The 22,225-nt window shown below is 40.8% G+C and overlaps 2 protein-coding genes across 7 annotated transcripts; one reads left to right on the forward strand and one right to left on the reverse strand.

Annotated features, from left to right (window-relative positions):
• Nucleotides 1-2,148: 2,148 nt before the first annotated feature.
• LOC116383393 (snake venom 5'-nucleotidase-like) lies at nucleotides 2,149-7,152 on the forward strand. The gene is made up of 8 exons (XM_031847187.1): nucleotides 2,149-2,487; nucleotides 2,661-2,883; nucleotides 3,055-3,243; nucleotides 3,508-3,705; nucleotides 3,882-4,036; nucleotides 4,273-4,642; nucleotides 5,018-5,218; nucleotides 5,824-7,152. The coding sequence occupies exons 1-8, from the start codon at nucleotides 2,149-2,151 to the stop codon at nucleotides 5,985-5,987; spliced, it is 1,839 nt and encodes a 612-aa protein (XP_031703047.1). The 3' UTR covers nucleotides 5,988-7,152.
• On the reverse strand, nucleotides 6,431-22,183 carry LOC116383326 (sorting nexin-14). Of its 6 annotated transcripts, XM_031847064.1 has the most exons (31): nucleotides 21,606-22,183; nucleotides 21,254-21,437; nucleotides 21,000-21,120; nucleotides 20,617-20,690; nucleotides 20,087-20,165; nucleotides 19,948-19,991; nucleotides 19,757-19,844; nucleotides 19,585-19,669; nucleotides 19,332-19,488; nucleotides 19,118-19,193; nucleotides 18,822-18,866; nucleotides 18,597-18,677; nucleotides 18,256-18,370; nucleotides 17,710-17,865; nucleotides 17,469-17,593; nucleotides 16,693-16,751; nucleotides 16,160-16,186; nucleotides 15,217-15,363; nucleotides 14,366-14,498; nucleotides 12,795-12,981; nucleotides 12,334-12,417; nucleotides 11,966-12,066; nucleotides 10,723-10,834; nucleotides 10,495-10,535; nucleotides 10,142-10,261; nucleotides 9,248-9,371; nucleotides 8,639-8,803; nucleotides 8,446-8,541; nucleotides 8,218-8,309; nucleotides 7,461-7,517; nucleotides 6,431-6,714 (listed from the first exon to the last, which is right to left on the reverse strand). In XM_031847064.1, the coding sequence occupies exons 2-31, from the start codon at nucleotides 21,388-21,390 to the stop codon at nucleotides 6,673-6,675; spliced, it is 2,970 nt and encodes a 989-aa protein (XP_031702924.1). In that variant the 5' UTR covers nucleotides 21,391-21,437; nucleotides 21,606-22,183; the 3' UTR covers nucleotides 6,431-6,672. The 6 variants fall into 6 exon arrangements, with proteins under 6 accessions (XP_031702924.1, XP_031702926.1, XP_031702925.1 ...); XM_031847066.1 differs by lacking the exon at nucleotides 18,822-18,866; XM_031847065.1 differs by lacking the exon at nucleotides 16,160-16,186.
• Nucleotides 22,184-22,225: the final 42 nt, after the last annotated feature.

The raw sequence follows: 22,225 nt of genomic DNA on the forward strand, positions 1-22,225 counted from the left end.
GCCCTGGCAATGGTGCTGCAGTGATACCATTGTGTCAGTCACTGACGTTCTGTTGCATAATGCACTTCATTCACTCTCTAAATATTCACAGCATGCTGCTACAGTATCACAGATGGCCTCATTTCAATAATCAACGGAAGATTACCCGGCGGTATAGATTGCAAACATTGTAATTGATATGGTCCTCTGTGATATGAGGAGAATATGACTTGATTATGTGAGCATGAGATTGATTTCCTGCTCCTGGAGGTATAAGCTGTCTGATTGTGTGTTTACTTATATATACTGTATGTGTGAGGTTTGTGTAAAGGAAGAGACAGAGGGTGATAACGAGAGGAGGCGGCCAGACTATTCCTGAGTGGGCCGACAAGTGCTAATAGTACACATCAGCTCTGGTGTGGGTGATGCCTCGTGGAGAGTGAAAAGAAAAGGGTCACTGAGCAGGACGGGCACGGGGTGGAAGTCAGGAACAAGCATCACTGAAATCCATCACCCTGTCAGCAATATGTGAAAAATCAAGGCTGTGGATAATCCTGGAGGAACACTATATATGGAAAAGTAGGTAATGTACATGTACAAATGTTAGAATTGAAGGGTTGCAGTCAAGAACAGCTTGCAAGATGGTGCAAGAACAGATGATGTATTGATTAAACACTTCTCGCCTCACTTTCCAAGAAGACTTCTATTAAGGATATAAGAAAGTGAGCCCACTTTATCAAAGCTGCATTTGCTTAAAGTTTACTTGACATAAAAATGTTGTCTTGGTCTATGCGATGAAGTGCTTTTAGCCCCAATGAACCGCAGGAGAAGTAAGAGAACGGGGAGGTTCAGCGTTCCTCAAAGGCTGGAGAAACCCAATATCAGTCTGTCTGTCTGTCTGTCTGTCTGTGTGTGTGTGTGTGTGTGTGTGCGTGCGTGTTCACACTATGGCCTCACGAGTATGAAGCCATCTGTGTAACTGTGTCAACTCCTATGTCAAACTGCACCAGATGCAACCTTTAGCAGTTGTGTGGACTTTTATACACCAAACACCTTTTTTAAATAGAGATTTTGAATATTTAATTCATGAGGATTAAACATTTGGGAGTCCCAATGCTTCTCTGTTTAACCTTTAAGATTTACCTTTTAGTGTTTTAGTCCCAGTCTCTCCACTAAGGGGCGCTGCTGGGTGAGGGTTGCTGTATTCAACAGAAAAGACAGATCAGTAAGGCCACTTTTACAGATTGTATAGTGTGGTGATTCATGCATTCATTCATGAAAAAGAGGAAACTCTTCAACTTTAGAACTCCCTTAATAAATGCAACACATATAACATCAGATGCTGGAGAGTTGTACGTTTTGTATGTGACCTATTGTTAGGATTTTGTAGAAAATATTTGTAATTTTTCTGGAAAGGAGAGGTTTTCCACATCTGGAACCATATCCCAGGAAAAATACCAAATTAAATACATGGAAAATTAGGGATGGTGAAAATAAAATGAGAATACTGACGTGAAGTCTAAACTATGAGCTGCTAATTAGAATTATCACGCACTAAGACAACATTGAGATATAAATTATGAGATACTAAATAATAATATTGACTTTCCTAGTCAATTTATAACTTTATAACTTATTTGTCAGAGGCTGCGTGATACTGGGGGAGGGGTATTGACATTTTTTCCAAATCAAAGAGGGTCTAAATATGAATTACCTGGGGAGGGTCTTGCTTTTTTTAAAGTCAAATACTAGGTTGAGTCCCTTTCCCCAAGAATTTTCTTCAGTGTGGATAAAAGTCAGTCTCTAATACAAACAGATTTAAAGTGTTTGCGGTATCTGAATATGTTTGGAATCATAAGTAAATGATTGATAATGTATTTACAACTAAGCAACCTCAAAGTTGTTCTTATTAACAGCTTAGGAACAGTATGTATTAACAATGTAAAAACTCGTCGGTTACAGCTGATAAACCCTTTACATATAATAGGTACTCTAACTTTTCCTGTCTTTATTTTGTTTTCGAATTTTCCATACGGGATTTTTCAAACATAATGAGACCCCGATATCCCTATGTTCTTTAAACACATCCTTCTTCAGGGGAAAGGCCCACGCCTTGTTTATGTGCTATACCTTCTTGATCACTGGTGAGTTTTTACGCACAACGACACGATGCGTCTCTGGACTCCTCGGTGCGCTCTTTTGACTTCGCTCTGCCTGTTTCTTAACTGTTCGTGCACAGTGTCGACTTTCGAGGTGACACTGCTTCACACCAACGACAACCATGCCCGGATCGAGGAGACCAGCGGGGACTCGGGGAAGTGTTCAGACGGGGAGCCTTGCTTCGCTGGGGTGGCCAGGAGGTTCACTAAAGTGAAGGAGATCCGGGAAAAGGAGAAGAACGTGTTGTTTCTGGATGCTGGAGACCAGTTTCAGGGAACTGTCTGGTTCAACTACTATAAAGGTGCCGAAGCAGCGCACTTCATGAATAAACTCGGTTATGATGCTATGGTAAATACTCTTTTAATTGTGATTTTTTTTTTTTTTTTTAAACCACACAGCTAAATATGGTTGATATTTGGTTGTCATTTTCCTATAAGATACTAGTAGAATTGTAGAGTTTTGATTTGATAAAATCACTGGAGTTTATTAGTGAATAAAATACATGCTCTTTTGTAATTCAGGCTTTTGGAAACCATGAGTTTGACAATGGAGTGGAGGGTCTGATCCAGCCCTTCCTCCAAACGGTAAATTGCTCTGTGGTGAGTGCTAACATAAAACCTGACCAGACTCTGGCCGAGAAACTCAGTGGCTACTACCAGCCCTACACAGTCATAAATGTGGGCTCAGAGAGTGTGGCTGTGGTCGGCTACACCACTACAGAGACCCCCTTCTTATCCATGCCAGGTAATTGATTCAGGCTTGATTCATGAAGTGTTACTGGCACATGTTGCAGTCCATGTGTACAGTTAGCCTGCATTGACAACACTCTCTGGAGTGTCTATCAAGTAGTGTGTCTCGCTACAGATGTGTTTTCTACTTTTCAGCCCTAGTTTACATGTTCCCCCTGTGTGTTAGGCCAGCACCTAAAGTTCGAGGATGAGGTGGAGGCACTTCAGGTTCAGGTCGATAAGCTGGAAACTTTGGGCTATAATAAGATCATTGCCCTGGGCCACTCTGGCTTTGACATTGATCAAGACATCGCCAAGCGCGTGAGAGGGGTTGACGTCGTTATTGGAGGACACACCAACACATTCCTCTATACTGGTAATTTTTTTTTATTAGATCTTATTCAATTCAGGTCTAGTGGCATATAGGTTTACAAAAGACCAACTGTGTTGTATCTTTTAGCTCTTTTATACTTTTGTTTTTCTTCAACTCAGCAACAGAAGTTTGAGTTTTTAAGCATTTACACTATGCTCAGATACTTAAACTGTGCTTCATAGATGCATCAAATAAGATCAAAAGGCATGGTTTTACCTTCACTGTAACAGGAAGTGAGAAACAATGCACTGCAAACTGTCTTGGCAGGTAAGCCCCCATCCACTGAAGTGCCAGCAGTGCCGTACCCTTTCATGGTGAGGTCTGACGATGGGAGGAACGTGCCGGTGGTCCAGGCCTATGCCTTTGGGAAGTACCTTGGATACTTAAAAGTCACATTTGACAAAGCTGGGAATGTGGTAAAAGCTGTTGGAAACCCCATCCTAATGGACAGCAGCATACCTCAAGGTATGGCCCATATTTTACTTTTCAGTTGTTTCATTAAAACATTTTTATCATGTTAAAAATGGCTTGATGTGACATTACGCCAGGTCTATCTGTGTGCAAGTATATCAATAATTAATCTGTACATCTTTACACGTTTTCATCAATCAAAAGCTTTACTCAATTTGTAACTCTTTCAGACCCAGATGTCCTGGCTGACATTGAGAAGTGGAAGAAAAACTTGGCTCATTATTCCTCACAACATGTAGGACAGACCTTAGTCTACCTCAATGGGACGTTTGAAGAGTGTCGATTTCGGGAGTGTAACCTTGGAAACCTGATCTGTGATGCTATGGTAATAATTGCAGGTGTAGTTTATTTGTTCATTCATTTACAGTATTCATTCAGAAAGCTTTAGTTGCTCCTTCACTCCATTCAGTTTGAGACAAAAGAAACGGTTTGGAGGATGTAAATACCACTTAATCTATAGGCACAGTGACAAAAGGTCATTCAACCTCAGGAGAGCAACTCGCTCCAAGAAGTAGAGTTTGACTGCTGTATAACTCCCCCCCCTACTTTTTCTGTTCTCAGATTTATCACAATATAAGGTTTTCAAGTGAGCTGCAGTGGAATCATGTGGGCATGTGTATGCTGAATAGTGGCTCAGTAAGGTCAGGCATAAACGAGCACCACAAAAATGGTACTTTTTTTCTACAGAATTACTGGGTACTTAATTACAAAGGCCATTTTGCACTGGCTGCAGTTGTATTTTTTTTTTATATAATGCACCAGTATTTGCCCTTCCATTTAGGTTCTATAACTATGGAGGAGATCTTCACCGTCTTACCTTTTGGAGGAACCGTGGACTTGGTCCAGATAAAGGGATCGACAGTGAAAAAAGCATTCGAACACTCCATTCACAGATATGGAGGCATGTCTGGAGAATTTCTTCAAGTCTCAGGTCTGTCTTCTGGTCCCTGTGCTCCTCCACCAACACCTGTTTGTTTGTCTCCTAAAATAATAACGGTTACTGTTTTTCTGATTTTGTATTATAAGGAGTAGTACTAGTAATACAAGATACTGGTAGCAGGCATTTTTGTTAGCTTTGGATGGAGATGTTTCCAGTCTTTATGCTAAGCTAACTGGCTGCTAGTATTGGCTTTATATTCAACTGAAAGCCACGGGAGCATTATTAATCTTCTCACCTGACTCTTGCATATTTCACAAAATGTCAAACTATTCCTTTAAGGGTTTTATTTTTTACTGATGTCCGTTGGGGAACAACAAAGCGAACACAATATTTCCTTATTTTCTCTCGGACATTTTCTCTTTCCAGGCATTCACGTTCAGTACGACCTCTCCAAACCGGTGAACCAGCGCGTAGCGTCTGTGTCCGTGCTCTGCACCAAGTGCCGTGTGCCTAAGTACGAGCCGTTAGACCCGGAGAAGAATTACACTGTGGTCATGCCTTCATACATGGTGGGCGGAGGTGATGGCTTTACCATGATCAAGGAGGAGTTACTAAAGCATACCACAGGTGGGCAGCAGAGGAGGTTCAGTTGTGAAAGATAAGATGAGCATTTACCTTTAGTTAAATGTTGTTGACATGGCAAATTAGGTCACCAATGTATAAAGACAGCCAGAAAGAAGCTAGTTTAATTTGCTTGCATGTTTCACTGTGTTTCCATGGCTGTAGACTGTCTTGGTTTTGTGTGTATTTTCATTCTGCGCAACAATTAACAAAAACTACCAATATAATTGTATTAGCTTCCCCTCAGTCATATTCATTTAAATGTCTCACTGTATTTCACTCACTTGAAATGAATGCAAGGACAGTAGGACTGCAGCTGTTTTATAAGCAAGACACAGCAGGGTGCAATTTATCCATCAGTGATCACATGTCTTATGAAATTGTCCCGCTCCAATCATTTTAAGAGGTCACCTCTTGGTGACTTGTGGAGGGAATGTTTTATTTAAAGCAGATGCATATTTTCAAAATTGCTCAGCAGCTGTCTCAGAGATCTTATACCACTGTTGTAACAAAGAACAGGTGGTTTTAGGAACAGGCAACAAGGACATAACATTCTATTAATAAAATATCATCAAATACTAACCAAGTTGTCCTTTCCCCGCCTCTTGCAGGTGACATGGACATTTCTGTTTTTTCCAAATACATCTCGGACATGAAGCGTGTTTACCCAGCAGTGGAAGGTCGGATCACGTTCAGGAACTCGGCTGTCTTTACAGCTCACAGCCTCGGTTTGTTGCTGCTGAGTTTATATCTGTCCCTGAATGGGAAACAGTGATAAACTGAACAGCTGCTTGTAAACTCCTCCGGGACTTGGTTGACTGCCTTTCCATCTCGCTGCCTTCAAGGCCAACTCAAGGACAATAGGATTGCAGGTTCAACCTCTGGGTAGATAGTCAGTCAGTTCTAATAACACCTTTCACACATGTATGCAAGATTTTACAACTTCAACAAATTAAATATGAAAATGGTAAAAATGTATTGGATATTACTAACATGAATGTAAAAGCAAGGCAACATTCTACTTTTTAGTGAGATAATAAAGCATAGTTTGTTTGTTTCCAGGACCATTAATGAGAGGCAATAGTTTCATAGCAGTTCACATCTGTGGCCTTACCACAATGTGCTCAACATTAAAATAGTAGATTATAAAAGGAATTCATTTAAAGTTTTACTACAGTCAACTGCAGCTGTCGAACAGATGCACACTTTTACACTGTTGGCTTTGATAGTTAAGACTTTACACTGTCATTTGTTTCTATAATTTATTTTGCAAAATAAATGATACATACAGCAGGAGAAGCCTCATTTCCTCTTCTTGCTGTGGCATATATCCAGGTCAGATACTGTACATGTGATCTATGTTAGGTTCAGGTAACCAAACCAACACAAGTCTCTTCAGGCGTTTCAGCTTTAGGTTAATGCCTAGAAAGCATAACAGCTCATGTCCATTGAAGTCCATCTTACATCCATGGAGCCATCACAGAGGCCTCCTTCTGTACCTGCTGCGGAAAACAAACAAACACAGCCTAAGCAATAAAACAGACCGTCTTTGTCGTCAAATAGGTGTTCCATTATATAAGTATGACTTTTTGAAGATTTAAATACTATACAATGCATGTTAATATTATTCTGCTATTAATTACGCAATGATTATGTAGAAAAAAATCTTACTAATTAAAACATTAACACTGTACATCAAAGTGTTACATTTCAACAGCCCCAAATACATCCAAACAATGTGCATACATCTTGAATTAGTTTTCTAATAAGTAACTTCAAAATAACTGCAATGTATAACTGAAGTATCACATACGCACTGAGAAAATCAAATATAAAAGATAAGATTTTAATCTATGGAATCAAACTCTTTGCCTTATAGTAAGACACATTCAATAAACAACAAGTCTTGTCTGGATGAAAAACAAAACTCCATAAGTCCATATAAGTATTCTGGCAAAAATATGCAGAAATTTAAACACTTTAAAGTGTATAATAGAATTGAACAGTGAGTCATAAATACTTATTTCTTATCATCAAGCATACTTTTATTATAATAATACTCTGCTAAAGAAAATACAATAATAAATGTAACTTCATGATACGATATCTCTGCAGCTACTTTTAGGGATTTTGGCATGAGTCAAATATCAGATTCCCCCTGCAACCCTGCAAAGGGCAATCCAGTATAGATGATGGGTGGATGTTCAGACTCCATGTTCTTTAGAAACTAAGGCTAACATCCATTTACCTTGTTTAGCTCAGGAAAAAGTTCTTGAATGGCGATGTCCAACAGCACATAAGTCAACTGAGGAAGACCAAAAGTAGGGAGCATTAAAGGAATCCTTCACCCACAAAATTACCGTTTGTAAATCAATTAGTCAACCTGTGTTACCTTTAATTATTGAAAAAAATAGATTTTCTCTCATGCCTCCATTCAAATACGGAGAAAATTCTTGAAGAATTGAAGTAAATTGGGGCCACATTTAACAACAGCAAAACTATGTCAAAACATTTGTTTACAAACTGTTCAAAAGTGTTTAAATAGTAAGTTTTTGGCATAGATGTACGTGTTTGGGAAGTAGTGGGCACTTTACTTAAATTCATCTTTCCTGCGTTTTTTCCTCCTACACCGGGGCATGCAAGAAAAACAGTTTTCTTCAAGACTTTAAGGTAAGACAGGTTGAGTAATTGATATACAAATGGTCATTCTGTGGGTGAAGTATTCCTTTAACAGCAGTGATCTTTGAATACAAACTGCAGACATATTTTTAAAACAATATACAAATGCTAAACTGCAGGAAATTTGATATTACAATTATATTAGACAAAACATTAAAAAGATTTGGGGTTTGCCATATCCAATGTTACAGTGTGTAACACCCAGGCATGAGTGTTGTTTTTTGTCTTGACAAGATACGCTTTCCAGCAGTGAAGTACAAACATACTGGAAAAACTAAAATAGTGGTTTACATATTGTGTGTGAGTGTGTGTGTGTCCGTGTGTACCTGTTTGTTGAGAACTGGCTGTTGCAGTCCATCAAAGAGAAGACGCACCCCTTCATACTTGGCCTCTTCTCCAATACATTTCCCCAGAAAGTCTAAAGATAAGTCGCTTGTGAATTTCTTGTGAATCCAAATGTTCTCAAATCTGAACATTTGTCTTTTAAGTTAAGAATGTCAACAGTTAGTTTGTCTACAAATTACAAATCACTGCCTTGAAGAACGAATGAATACCTGGAATGTAGGTCATCATCTCCTCAAATGTCTTCTTGGCCCTCCTCTGCTGGTCTTGAGGGGAGCGGGGTAGACTGCTCTCACAGAAAACTGTGTCTAGAATGGCAAAAATCATGTAAAATCATTTACCTCATTAAATTAGCATGTTTGGAAAATACACATGATTTTTTATTTTTTTTCCCCCCCAACTTACCTCTTAGCAGGGTGATGAGCGAGACTAGCCGGTGCTCCTGGACCACCTGGTTCAGTTTGTGCTGAAGGTAGTAATCCGTGTAGGCTTCCAGGGTGTTCTTGAACAGGATCCTGCCAGCCATCAACAGGTGGTGCAGCCAGTCGGGAATGTGGAAGAGGACTCGGCCTGACAACCGTGAGGAAAAAGGACAGAGAAGAAGAGTGTGTGAGTGAGTGATGGGCTTTACATCAGGGGTCCAAGGGTACATTAACAAGGCAGCAATGTCTTTTAATACAAATGTTGATACATTGTATTCACCTTTTGATTCCTGGTGTTACTGTAAAACACTCCTTTATTCTGTTTGTGTTATATACATAAAGATATTATCATTACTAGATTTAACATTGTCTAAATAATATTCCAATACAATAAAACAATTATTACAACCAAACAAATTATCATAACCTCAATGCAGATGTCCCATAAGGTTAATGATGTTAGTTTAACTTGCAGCTAGCTGCTGTTATAAAACTGTGTGTATGAGACATCTGCGTTTGTTTGTGCTGTAATGGTGGCGACATACTAAATGTGTTGAAGCGGCTCATAAAACCTCCAGGAGAAGTCACTTACCCAAAAACATTAAGTAGTCATACAGCCCTTCAACATTGATCATTTCCAAGAAGTAGTTCTGATTGTGTCTCTTCTCAGTCATCTCTGATCGGTTGGCGTTGTTTTTGAAGACGTCGTTGAAGAGCTGGGGAATTTTAGGATTTACATCAGACTGAAGCCAATTTAAAACCATAACATCACAATCCTGACTTCCTGTTTCTACAACCTGTTTCTAATCTGAATGACTGATAAAAGTCTGTTGAGATAAATGTGGAATTTCTGTTTAGATTTTTAAACAAAATCCCAACAATGAAATATTGCCACAAAAATCTTTCTTCATTTTAGCCTGAATGACAGTAGGTTAATTGCCCTGCATTTTGAGACGATGAAACATTTGTTCTGGAGCTTTATTTAAGTAGACATTTATATTAAATTGGGCATAAATGGACTGAATTGTGTTTAAGCAGGTCAAAACCTATGAAGCATTCTACGATCCAATAGATTCAGCCTCTGGCAAGTTTTGTATAAAGTCAAAATTTATTAACATTTCCCCACATAGTGTGAATATGATATAAGACCATGTGCATGAAGCTCAAGTGGCAAGATGTCTCAAACTAAAGCAACCACACTGGCTGTGAAGTTGAATTTCTATCTTTACTTCTTTAAGGTCCAGTTTCAGTCTTTTATTTGAAGACAGCTGAGCGAATAGACAACTGAAAACTGTCATTATCAAGACAACACAAAGAAACAAAACAGTTTCCTACAGTGATGTACACTGGCAGATGCAAACCATAACTGTGTTCTGAAAACTCTCTAAAACCGTGAACTGTAAAGCTCAATTGGACTCTGGGTTTATAGACCAGAAAGTTGAGTATAAAGTCAAAGGAAGGAAGTTATACATTTTGAATCCCCCACCTTTTTATCATTTTCCGAGGTGGGGCTCAGGATAGTGAGCTCAGGACGGCTGGGTTTGGGTTTGGGAGATTCACAGGAGTTGAAGAAGGACTGGATGAAATGCTCCAGATGCTGCCCTTTCTGACAGAGAAAGCACAGGATACAATATGTCGAAATTACAATTCCAGTTTCTCTTATGTACTTGTCATATAAAAATGTTTAATGCACTGTTAAGGATCTAAAAAAAAAATACAGAAGTGACTGCTTCAATTTGCCACGATGGGAGACATTTGTATTGTAGATAGAGAGAAATAAATCAGGCCACACACACACACACACACACACACACACACCAATGGGAATGCATTTCTTACCTCTTTTATCAGTTTGCTGGGAACTGACTTAATGATTTTCCCTGTGGAACATAAATACTTTATCTCAGTGATGCATGGTTCGGTCACATTTTACCTCCGACTGAAACTCAAATATCTTTTCACTGCAACCCAAGGTCAGTCTGTTCAAACATTTCCACTGTCAGTTTGACATGCTCTGCTGTCCAAACATAATCCATCTCACTGTGCTTTGTCACAGTCATACTGTACCCAGGTTCACATCAGGTAACATCTTGTCCAGGAACTGAGACTCTATACTATAAGGGGACAGGAAGTCGGCGAGGAGCTGACTGTTACTCAGCTCCGGGTGCTGCAGAAGTTTCTGCAAGAAAAACACATGTAAATAAACAACCGAGGACCTTATCTGTGGCTTTTAAATATATGAAACATTAGAAGCAAAGTTCAGTAAAAGCAGGTACAGTATATTACTCAGGTTGCTGTGATGGTTTACTCATTTTGTAAAGAAACAGATTGTAGGCCCATACACATACATGGGGTCTTGTATGTTTTATCAACGGATTTATATTATTGCCGAACATTTTCCAGAATATATAATAGGGTTTTTAATTAACTTCCAGTCCTCAAAGAAGCCTCTTCTGTCCATTAATGTCAGCATGCTCTAAATATCCACATGTTGGTTTGTCAGTCTCAACAACAAGATTGACATTACATTTTGAATAGACATTCATGTCCCCCTCAGGATGAATTGTAATTACTTTGGCAATCTGCATTTCTTTGTTGTCTTGGGCCACCATGAGGTCAAATTTGTATTTTTCCAGTACTTTGGTTTATGACCAAATTGCTGCAAAACTAATGACATCCCCATCAGCCTCAGATGAGCTTATGTTTTTGAGCTGCTAGCATGGCTGTAAACTCTTTGTCTTGTTATTTTGGTCATTTTTCTGCATAAATGTTTCACAGCCAAGTCTCAAATCTTGTCAGAGGGTCCTTTGAATGCACTGCTATGAAAAGTGGACTACAACTAAGAGACTGAACTGTGTTTTGAACAGCTGCAGCTGCCAAATGAAACAGAAAGATAATTTATTCTCCATTTAGAACAAGGATTTAACCCATCCACGGTCCTGACACACAGTACCATTTGTTCTTCACAATTTCATAATGATCCCCTTTTTAAAAGGTTATTTTCTGAAACTGGATATGTTGGTGTACTTGGAACAAATGCTTGAATTGAACGATGTTTAATGGGAAAGTGGCACATGTTCAAATGTGACTCATTGAAAATGACTGGGACCACTTTCATTGCACAGAGATTGCACTCACAGCTGTGTGTTTAGATAATCTGCATCTCTCTGCACTGGGACATTATCTATAATAGGATGTTTGTGGTTACATTCTGGCTCATCTCCTGACCCATCACACACAATCTGTATTTTGTATACATGTCTACTAAAATCCAGTAAGTCTTAAGTGTCCTATCTTCTCAGACATCTACCTGAAGGTACTCCTGGAACTCCTCCCGCTTCGATGTGAGGAACTCGTAATTCTTGGGGCCGAGGATTCTCTTCGAAGGCAACTGCGCATCTGGAAATGAGCCTACAAAAATATGAAAGAAATAAAATAACAAGCTTCCTTTTACTTTGATGGGAAAATAACAGTTGTATGGTTTCCAAAAGCAGTTCCCAAATGATGCAACAGGGCCATTACACATACTTCACCCCTAAAGCTAAGGTTCACATGGCGGTAACATTGTGTGAATCCTCTGGAATCTGTGAGAACATTTGGGTGGGAAATTCTTTCCATAAGACAATAAATGAAAAAAGGGATAGTGCACAGGCCCTTTAATGAGAACAGAAGCCTTACCGTGAAACTCAGTGAGCTTTGATTCAAAGACATAGAACTCCAGATATCTTCTGTACACGGACCAGTGCTCAGTCTCATGTCCCACTGCAGAAAACACAAACAGGAACATCATACAGTAAGATTAATACATTAGACAGGCAGTGAGAGGTAACTGCATTCACTTATATTTTACTCTTATGTTTTGATTTCTGTCAATTTGTTTGAGCAACTAGTGAACAAGTTCTGTCCAAAGAAAACTAAAATCTTACCTACCACCCCTGAAGCTCACTAAACGCCATTAATGTAATACGTACGTTTGAACAAGAACTTGCAGTACTGTCACACTTTATTGGTCAAATTCTTAATCTGAATGCAAAACTATATCCGACAGAAAATGACACCACAGCCCCTTCTAAAACATCATGCGGCCAGCAGAAGGACCCCTCTCAGATGACAGCAGGGATGAGTCTGTAGAGCCTCACCTGCCTTCCGGTCGTTGCGTTCTACATCGATGCAGAACACAGGAATCCTCTCCCTCTTCACATCGTCGTCATAGAAATCAATGTACGGGATGGTGATGCTCCAGGCCGAGAGGTTTCGGGGGGTGCTCGGGGTGGATGCTGCCTCCATGGGGGAGTCATCTTCCAGCACCATAATGGCTTCCTCCACCTTTAATGGAAGTAAGTGAGAGAGGTTAAGGTCAGGCAGAGTAAGCATCTTCAGAAGAAATAGGTCATGGTCAAAACTGCTACTATTAAGGTGCAAAATACTGTGAACAGTACTGGGTGGAGGGCTCACTTTTGAATTCTCTGATTTCTTGATAATTTTGTTCTGAATTACAACTCAAGTGTGTTCATCCCTTTGAACTTTGTAACTCATTTAAGATTCCGTGTACACCAATCAAAATTACTATGAAGGGGAAAAACAGCAAGGTCCTCTGGGACTCAGTCACAAATAAAGGAAGTGCAAAAGCAAACACAGCACATCCCCTTACACTACAGGAAGAAGCATTTCCAGACATTCAGCTAACAGGTCCTGTGTTACTGCACAAGCTATGGAAGACAGGTCATTATATATGTACATGTGTGGATTGTGATAACAAAACACACTGGTTAGCGTGTGTCATGACTCTGTGTGTTTTCATGGGGAAATACTTGCTCCTTGAAATCCACACAACCTTTTGTAAATTGAGCACGCAAACTCACGCTGTGCAGACAAGCAACTGATTATAATGAAAGAGCTTCAGTGGAGCTTTAGATGGCTAGATACTGTACACGTCATGTATTTGACTGTGTGCAGAAAATGTATTTACTAGGCCACAAAAGGTAATAACTTCTGGGAAGTACAAGGAGCATTTCAGTTCAACTGGCTCTTGAGAAGAGCACAATCACTCTCTGGAATCATGCAAATGTCTCGGGAATCCAGAGAGCAGTGATCCAAGACTAAAACCTCTGATATCATGAACACGGAAAACATGGGAGGCATATTAGGTGAGCAGTTTGGCTTTCCTCTCTTTCCTCCCCAACACTGCCAAGTGGCAACTAGTGTTGGTGTAGAGCAGCTATTCTCAGACACTGGGCCAGGGCCCATTGGTGGGCCTCAGAGTGCCATCTAGTGGGCCACGGAAATACTGCTAAATGGTTAGAATACATTTTATTATCACCACCAAATCACAACACATCATCAGGTAGACGTGTTTTGCCACAGTTAGCTAACCAATAATAAACCGATACAGTGACACAAAATGGATCGGTTTTTGAAAAGGAGAAGTGATGTTGGACAACCTTGTGCTATTAAAAGCTCCACAACATGTGTTGAGGAAATAGGACCCTGAATACATTAAAGTTGGATTCATTATGGCAGGTGATGAGTGAGGGTGAGCAGAATATTTATTTTGGTCATTACTGGTGGCAGTGGCATAACACATATTTAAAGCACAGTTCACAGTTGTTGTCTTGATTTGTGTTTAAATCTAAACAATCATCGTGTTAGCATTATTAAAAAAAACCTTTAAAGAACCTAAAAATGAGTGAATATTTTAGATCAGCCTCACCATATCGTCCTCTCCCTCCACCAGGCCATAGGATGGCAGCATGGCTCCCTCCATTGTTGTGCTCTTGAACACTCCCTTGATCTTACTGCCAATGCGGCTGATCCCAAAGGACTCGCCCCTCTTTGATGTGTTCCTACAGGCCAAACAGGGAGGTTATGAAACAATGTGTAATGGAGGAGATGTGCATGGCTTCAGCAAAGCGCATGCAGCTTGAGAGAAATGAGACATGGAAGGAACCGTAGCGGACAGGAGGCGAAACAAGAAGCAACGTACTGCATCGGTATCATGACTGTACAATGGGGAGAAAAAGCTAAGGCAGCCAAACCTACAGCCACAATGGCACATCACAGCCATCTCACAATGAAATGCCTGGTTTGTTGTTAAAGTGCTGCGGGGCCAAAAGCAAACACACGACACCGCAGTGATTTCATGAACAGACGTCTAGTTTGACGGGGATCACAAATTTGAATGATTTAAAAATATATTGTATGATCAGCTACTAGTCAACCAGAGACGGCACACAACATCACAGGTGCTGTGTGTGAATGCCTCTTAGATTCAGTGAAATGAAAATCCCCATATGACACAGGGTGATGTACCCAATACACGAGAAATTGAACATTGAAAAGTCACTGCATTGTGAAAAACAGGAACATCATACAGTCTTCAGCCCAAACAACACAACAACGTTGGAGGAAGGACACATGGCAAATAAAAACAGGGTTCCATGCATCGGTCCCACCATGCAGGCATCTGGCTGGGACTGGGGGGGGGGGGTCACGTAGGGGAACGTAGGGACAGCATGACATCACACTGAGCGACCTGTGACACACAGATGGAGCCCGACTTACTTGGGTGATGAGTGGCGGTGGGATAGCGAGCCGTATGGGAAAGTTGTGAACGTGGGCTGGGCATGGAGGGAGTTAAAGGATGCAGGTGAAGAGCTGCCAGAGGCGGTGAACAGTGAGGACGGGGACTCGGGGCTCCAGTCCCAGGAACTATAAGCAGAACAAGGTCACGTCCCCACAGGCAAGTGGAGGGAGAGGACCGTGGATCATACCAGGGCAGGCAGTATGGTGGTTACAGAATCAGATTGGACATACAGTCACAGACACAGCATGGTGGTAGCAATACATATATGGAGTAACAGGCGGAACGACGGGCAGAGTGGAAGGGGGGGGTTACTGAATTGCAGACATGGAAGGAGTTGAGGCTTGTACACGAATGGAGTGCCAGTGAGAGCCATTATCTCTTATTTCGTCGGTCTTAACCAGGTGAAAAATAAAATCAACAAACATCCCTCCTGAAGTTCCTCGAATGTTTAATTCTGTCATTTTGGAATCGAGCAAACCTAAGTTTGAAAACAATACAAAAGATGAAGCCTTAACCTTCCAAAACCAAGATTTTATATTGCATGTGTTCAGCAGCAACACTCTTGATTAGCCTGAAAAACAAATGATGACTCATGCTGTGATTAACATGATTAGCTGATTAAGGTCACTTTTTTCCCCCATCTTCTCTCATTTACACTTACAGCACAGGCACCAAATAAAAACACGCATTTATGGGGGACATTAAATTAGCAAAAAAAGTATATATCATTATCATATTATCGGCTAGTGCTCAATGAACTGAAGCCCTGATTGCAGTGGGCTCAGAGCACAGTGAATTTGTTAAAAAGGCAGCATGTTTCTCTGTAGACAGGCAAGAATGAGGCGTCGTTTGTATCTTGCGTGCAGCAGCACTGCTCAGCCAGCCACTGTTTTGATCAGCACACCGATGCCTTATACTCACCGTATGTCATCCAAACTGAGGCTATTTCTGGAACAATATGCACAAGGAGTTAGTGGCAGGGCCTCATGGCCACATACACACCGCACCCCGTGATAGAAACATGACAGTCGATTCCCTGGGCTCAGGTCACTTCACTTCTTATCTAAGTTTTCATTTTACTGTAAAGTGAAAAATACTCATTTATTGCGGATATACAGCCTTTTTTAGGCTGTATTAAGACAAAACTTTAAGTGAATTCAGATTTATAATTGATGCAGCTGGCACAGACTATATTCTGCCTTCACACTGCAAACGGCTACTGGGATGCAGAGAGTTGTGAACATTACAAAAAAAAAAAAAATTGATAAATCATCAATGAAATCCAGAGAGATTAAAGGAACTTGGGTTGAATGTGGGTGACGATACAGCAATCTATTTTCTACCGCAAACATTAAACTACCAGTAAGGCACTCATCAAAGGTAATGTGTACCGTGTGTCAAACATTATGGTTAAGCTTATATTGTTACACAAAGATTGGTAAAATGAAACCTACCTGCTCATCCTGGAATTCCTGGCAGGGGACTCTGCCCCTCTCAGAAGCTGGCGGAAGTACTGGAAAAGGACACGCAAAGAGCCAATGAAGATATGTACATTTCAGGTCAATCAAACACAGCATATGCAAATTCGGGAACAGTATAAATAACGTTAAAGGAAAATACTGATGTATGAATCAAGTGACCTCTTTATGCTTTAATAATAAGTGACTGCACTGTTTATGTTTGGAGCAGGAACAGCAGTGGCAACAAAATATCAACTAATATTATTATTTTACAGACGCACTATTCATGCAAGGCAGAGGCCTGCTGTGGACAATGGCCGTGCACTGGTCCACCCAGCTGTATTCAATGAAACGGCTCTGAGGGGTGAAATTCGGCTTGGCAGCTTGGCATGATGCCAGCGTCGGCTCATTGGCCAGTTGCGCATCTGGTATTGATAACGCGGCCGATAGTGGTTGGTGGCTGAGAGATCGGAAGAGGATAGCGCAAGAGAATCAGTAAATTCCAAATCAAGTCTATTTCCAGCATTTGGCAGACCCGTTTTTGATAAATCTGACACAACCAAAATTCAAATGGTAGAGGATATTAACATTCAGTCTGTGCGAACACAACCAGATTTCGAAAGGACTGTAATTAGAAATCAGCAGCACGACAGACAGACACAACGCAGATATGAAAGAGGGGATTCATTAATTGGGTTGAGCCTCGGGCATGTGTTGTCAAGCTGGGCGACAGTGAGTTGAGTGATTTATTTGGTGGCGTAGATGCTAACCTCATCACTGTGACAGAACATGGGAGTGAAGACATTCTCCAGGAGGGACAGGACGTGCTCATAGGCTTCGAACAAACACCTCATGGTCTGCAGTTTCACCACCTCTGCATGTGGGCCCTCTGCAACTGGGAATTTCAACAACAACAAATAACACATACATGTTTATCGCACGTACACACTTCCTCAAGTAGGTAATTATATGCCCTTCTTTGAGAAATTGTAATTGCAGTGATTGACATACTGTTGCGTATTTCTTCCACTATGAAGGGGTCGAAGCGGATCTTGTCCACGCTCTCGTCCAAACAGTACGTCTCATAGATCTTCTTCACCTCCTCGTGAAGCATCATCTTCTGTGTGTCAGACAGCTCGGGGCACAGTATCCTGTCGTTGAATTCCTCTGAGAAGTTTAAAGAGCCAAACATCAGTCTTTAGTGAGTTTTGCTGATGCTTTCAGACTGACTGTGTGAGGCTGAGAGGTGAGAGAAGGGTTAGAGTAGGGTTGCTTCTTTTAGATTTATCTGCTGTAGAGTCAATAGTTGACATTATTACTACTACAAATTACAGGTAATTTAACCAAAAAAGGGAAAAACAGGACACCTGCTTTGCCTAAGTTATATCAATTATGAAGATTTGAAGAGCATTTACAATTTAAAGTTTAGAATTTATTCATTTTATTTGTCCCTATGGTGGTGGTGGCTTGACTGGCTGGTAGCTAGGTTATTCCAAGCATGTAAGTGCAGCCAATGTATCTTTTGAAACCATCTTAAAAGGTTCGGGACATGCTTACCGACTGCGAGACAGAACTGGAGCACATGAACAGCCCCTTCTTGCTTCAGGAAGTTCATGAAACGGAAGAGAAGGTCTTGCTGTTCCCTGATTTCTTTCAACTCCAACTTCAGCACCTGGTGAGAGAGAGAACAGTAGTCGAAGAGAGAACGGAAACCACAGTTAACAAAGGCAGGGCTCTTATAAACAGTCCTTCCACCTTCGCGTTGAGCTCGGTGAGACCCGATATACCAGGCTAAAACACACTTAAAGTCTGCGTGTTGTGATACCACATCATAACATATAGTACATACAGTATCTAGTGGCTTGTTGGGAAGGTGCTACTTGTATGTTTTCACTCACAGAGGGCTTTCTGCTGCGGATATCAGAGTACTTTTGCAGGAAAGGAACCAACGCCGAAGAGGGCTCTGTAGCTTCTTCAGGCTCGGGGCACAAAAAGTATATTGAAAACCTGTTTGTCTTATTCACCCATGAATTACGTACACACTCTGCAGCAATATGTTTCAATGCACAGATTGTAAATGGAACCGTCTGTGCACAAAAGTTCACAATTCAACATATACTTACAGGGGAGTTGTCGATAAATATCAAAAGTAAATGATTCACTGTGTCCTGAAATATAAAAAAAAAAAAAAAAAAGCAGCAGCAGCCAGTAAGTTCACAAAATGTAGAAGTACTTTTGATGTTCTGAAAAAGACCATCTTTGTCCACCATTTGTGTGCTGATGGTAAATAATGTGAGCCGATATGCTTACTGAATACAAATCAAACATACTGCGAGACTGACAAACTGCATCAGAAGACGATTTCAAGTCACAAGAGTTTCGGATTCAGAAAATCTGCCCTTAATGAGTCTACACTCACAGGATCAGCCAAGTAGTCCATTGAAGGAAGGAAGACAGAACCAGCCAATACTTCTCTTATCAGGAGAGTAAGAGATCTGAGAGAAGCCGAAGAGATAAGGCAGCATGAAACAAGAAAATGAGAGAGTAAAGACTGATCTGTATTTACTTCTGTATAGTGTCAATGCTGTGATGTTTCGTGCTGCACTGCTTCTGTTATCACAGCACTGAGTTACCTGCAGTCTGTAGCCTTGGGTGGGAGAATGTAGGGGAAGAGCATCTCAGTGAGCTTCCTGAGGTAGAGGAGCTCGTCTCTGCGACTGCGAAGGGCCACGTGGAGGTCAGGGCCGTATTCCTCCAGGGCGGCTTGTTGAAGATACTCTGCGTTCTTTACTGCAGAAGGGAGACGTTTATTGTGTGCTTTTTTTTTTTTTTTTAATGGTAAAACACATAGAAAAAGACTTAGTGGGTGACGCATATGAGCATTACCTTTCTGTCTGGCTTTGCTTATTATTTCAATGTGCTTCATGGAAACTTTAAGAAGCTTTTGTGTGATGAGGGATGCCACTTCCACCTGAGCGGGGAAAATTTGATTTAAAATAATTCATGTTCAGTCAATCAGCATCCCAAGATTTTAACTCCATGCTGTCAAATGGTTCACCTTCTGGGTTCGGCGGACCAAGACAGCCGCAAAGAAGCGCAAAGTCACTCTGAGCTCGTCAACAAACGCTTCATCATCTGTGATGTCTCTGAAAGGAAACACTGTACCGTCACATCTATCACTACATTTAACACATTATACCGCCTCACTTTGGATTGTGACATGATAAAAAAATACAGAAAATGGCTTACCTATACCAAGGATACACAAAATTTTCCAGAACCAGCTCCAGAATCTTGAAAATAATAAAACAAAACTGGACTATGAGATAATTTTGTCTATTTATTTAATGATAACTTTAAAAACATGTTTAATCCATGCACGCATTACCTCTGAAAGAGAAGCATCCACCTTAGAAGGAACTTTCAGGTCAAGCCATGGTTGATAGTTTTCCAGTAATAAAGTCGGTCTATCAGTAATTGAAAAAACAAAAATATCACAGTATTTAATATACAGAGAAAATCATGATGTCTGACCACTAGAGGGCGGTGTAACGTCTTCCATAACTTGATGATAAACAACAGTGTATTATTGAGCACATTGAATGAATGTTGGCAAACCAAATACAATGAAGGCAGAATTATATAAAGAGTCTCTTTAATTAATCCAAATGACTCGTTCCTATAGTTTACTTTACTGTTTGCTTCCAAATGAATGACTAACTTGTATCCTTTACTGGCTCAAGATATGCAGTAGCATAACGTACAAAGTCCCAGAGATTATCTATGGAGTGCCCTTCAAGTGTAGGCATTAGGACTTTACCTTCTCAGCATGTTGACACAAATGATAAGGTTGTAATACAACACACTGCAGCCACTTCCTCGACTAACACTGAAACACAACATAACCAGATATCTCACCTGTGCCTTTTGCATTTGATTTTTCCACAAACAGCACAGCTGTGGCCCAGTGGAAACAGCTCCTGTTGGTATAACTGCAAGAGAAAGTTAACATACTGTGGACTTACAGTGGTATGCTATACAAGTAAACTAGAATAATACTAATATTTCCCATCATTCACTGCAGCCGCAGAAGTGCCTTAATGTCTTATTGTCTCCAATCAATTAAAAAGCTCAATTCGCATCCAAAATGTCTTCAGAAAGCAATACAAACCTTAGATGTATTATTTAGAAAGCATTAAAAGAAAACGATTATATTTTCAAATTGTTATGATGACTGCTGTGACATTGCATTTTGTCAGTATCAGATTACTCTATTCAGCAACTCTTGCTTTTAGTCGTACCTTGGTTTTTGATTTGATGGAGACCAAGACATTGGGCAGCAGAGACTCGGGTCCCAAAGAGCAGTAGAAAGTGACGACTCCGGCCAAAAAGGACCAAAACACCATCATAATGTGTATATATCTGTCAAAACAGAAGAAAAATATGGCCATTGACTGAACAAAAACATTTTAGGATATAGTGGGAATATATGACAGGGATGTCATATATGAAGCATCATTGATGGGAGTAATGATCACTGTTTTGGCCTCCTTGCCTGTTTAAAAGCACAGTGGCCAGCAGCAGGACCAGCAGCAGAAAGCAGAAGACTGGATACTGTCGACCCAGCTCTCTGAACCGCTCCAGCTTCACCGTGCGCCTTATTTTCTGCAGACAAGCCCTGATGCATCCCATCTTCGTCGCCTTCGGGAGCCTCTTCACATGTAGCCTATTGCATATTACTGCAAAATACACAAGTCAACATGTAGCCACTGTCTACGAATAAATAACGGCGTGCAGCAGCGATACATGACAGCGACACAGTTCAAAATCGTGTAACTGTATGCTGTTTATTTAGTTTACATAACAAGCTGCTTGTAGTGGTTTTATTCATCGACTCCGGCACTTACTGTAAATGTACGGTGGATGTTAAGGGCCAGTTTTCATTGTAGTCCATCAGCGACACCATCATGAATTTGCAGAATAAATGCGCAGGTTGCCTTGTTCATAGGAGAGGGCGAGGTGTTCGCACACAGCTGTGCACCACAGCAGGATTAGAGGTAATTACACCGCAACGTCCGTGTCCAGGCTGTGCTAAAACGCCGATGCTGTGCTAACGGCTGCGGTGCTCTATAGCTGTCATGCGTGTCTATTTGAGGGGCAACGCTGTCAGCGCTGGAGACGCGTGATGTCACCTCCGCTGCGCTCACAACGTACTGGCTATGCTATAGTTTACAGACAAACAAGTGACGTTATATCAGCTGACGTTACCTCAAATAAGTAAGCCCGAATACACGTTTGAGGTCCCAATTTAAGAGACGAGACCGAGGAGGAAGTTGCTTTTCCTCAACCATGTCAATTATATTGTTAGACGACGTGCATTCGCGTTGGTATCAAACCGTGTTAATTGACCCAAGAAAACTGATAAATGGTCACTTTTACGTGAAAACAATCTGCGGGTTAGCCGCCAATTAGCTCGCTAACGTCAGCTGGCTAATTAGTTCAGCTGCAGGCGCACGTGAGTCACATC

This window comes from Anarrhichthys ocellatus, unplaced genomic scaffold, assembly GCF_004355925.1.
Source record: "Anarrhichthys ocellatus isolate YVR2014 unplaced genomic scaffold, GSC_Weel_1.0 scaffold7, whole genome shotgun sequence".
In the NCBI taxonomy this organism is placed as follows: domain Eukaryota; kingdom Metazoa; phylum Chordata; class Actinopteri; order Perciformes; family Anarhichadidae; genus Anarrhichthys; species Anarrhichthys ocellatus.

Excerpts from the sequence above, each read along its gene's own strand:
- LOC116383326 (XM_031847064.1), bottom strand. The coding sequence starts at position 21,390 with ATGGGATGCATCAGGGCTTGTCTGCAGAAAATAAGGCGCACGGTGAAG. Across the intron at positions 21,121-21,253 it reads GCCACTGTGCTTTTAAACAG|ATATATACACATTATGATGG; the intron begins GCAAGGAGGCCA and ends CTGTTTTGACAG. Across the intron at positions 9,372-10,141 it reads CCTCGGAAAATGATAAAAAG|CTCTTCAACGACGTCTTCAA; the intron begins GTGGGGGATTCA and ends AAAATTCCCCAG.
- LOC116383393 (XM_031847187.1), top strand. The coding sequence starts at position 2,149 with ATGCGTCTCTGGACTCCTCGGTGCGCTCTTTTGACTTCGCTCTGCCTG. Across the intron at positions 2,488-2,660 it reads AACTCGGTTATGATGCTATG|GCTTTTGGAAACCATGAGTT; the intron begins GTAAATACTCTT and ends TTTGTAATTCAG. Across the intron at positions 4,037-4,272 it reads ACCTGATCTGTGATGCTATG|ATTTATCACAATATAAGGTT; the intron begins GTAATAATTGCA and ends TTCTGTTCTCAG.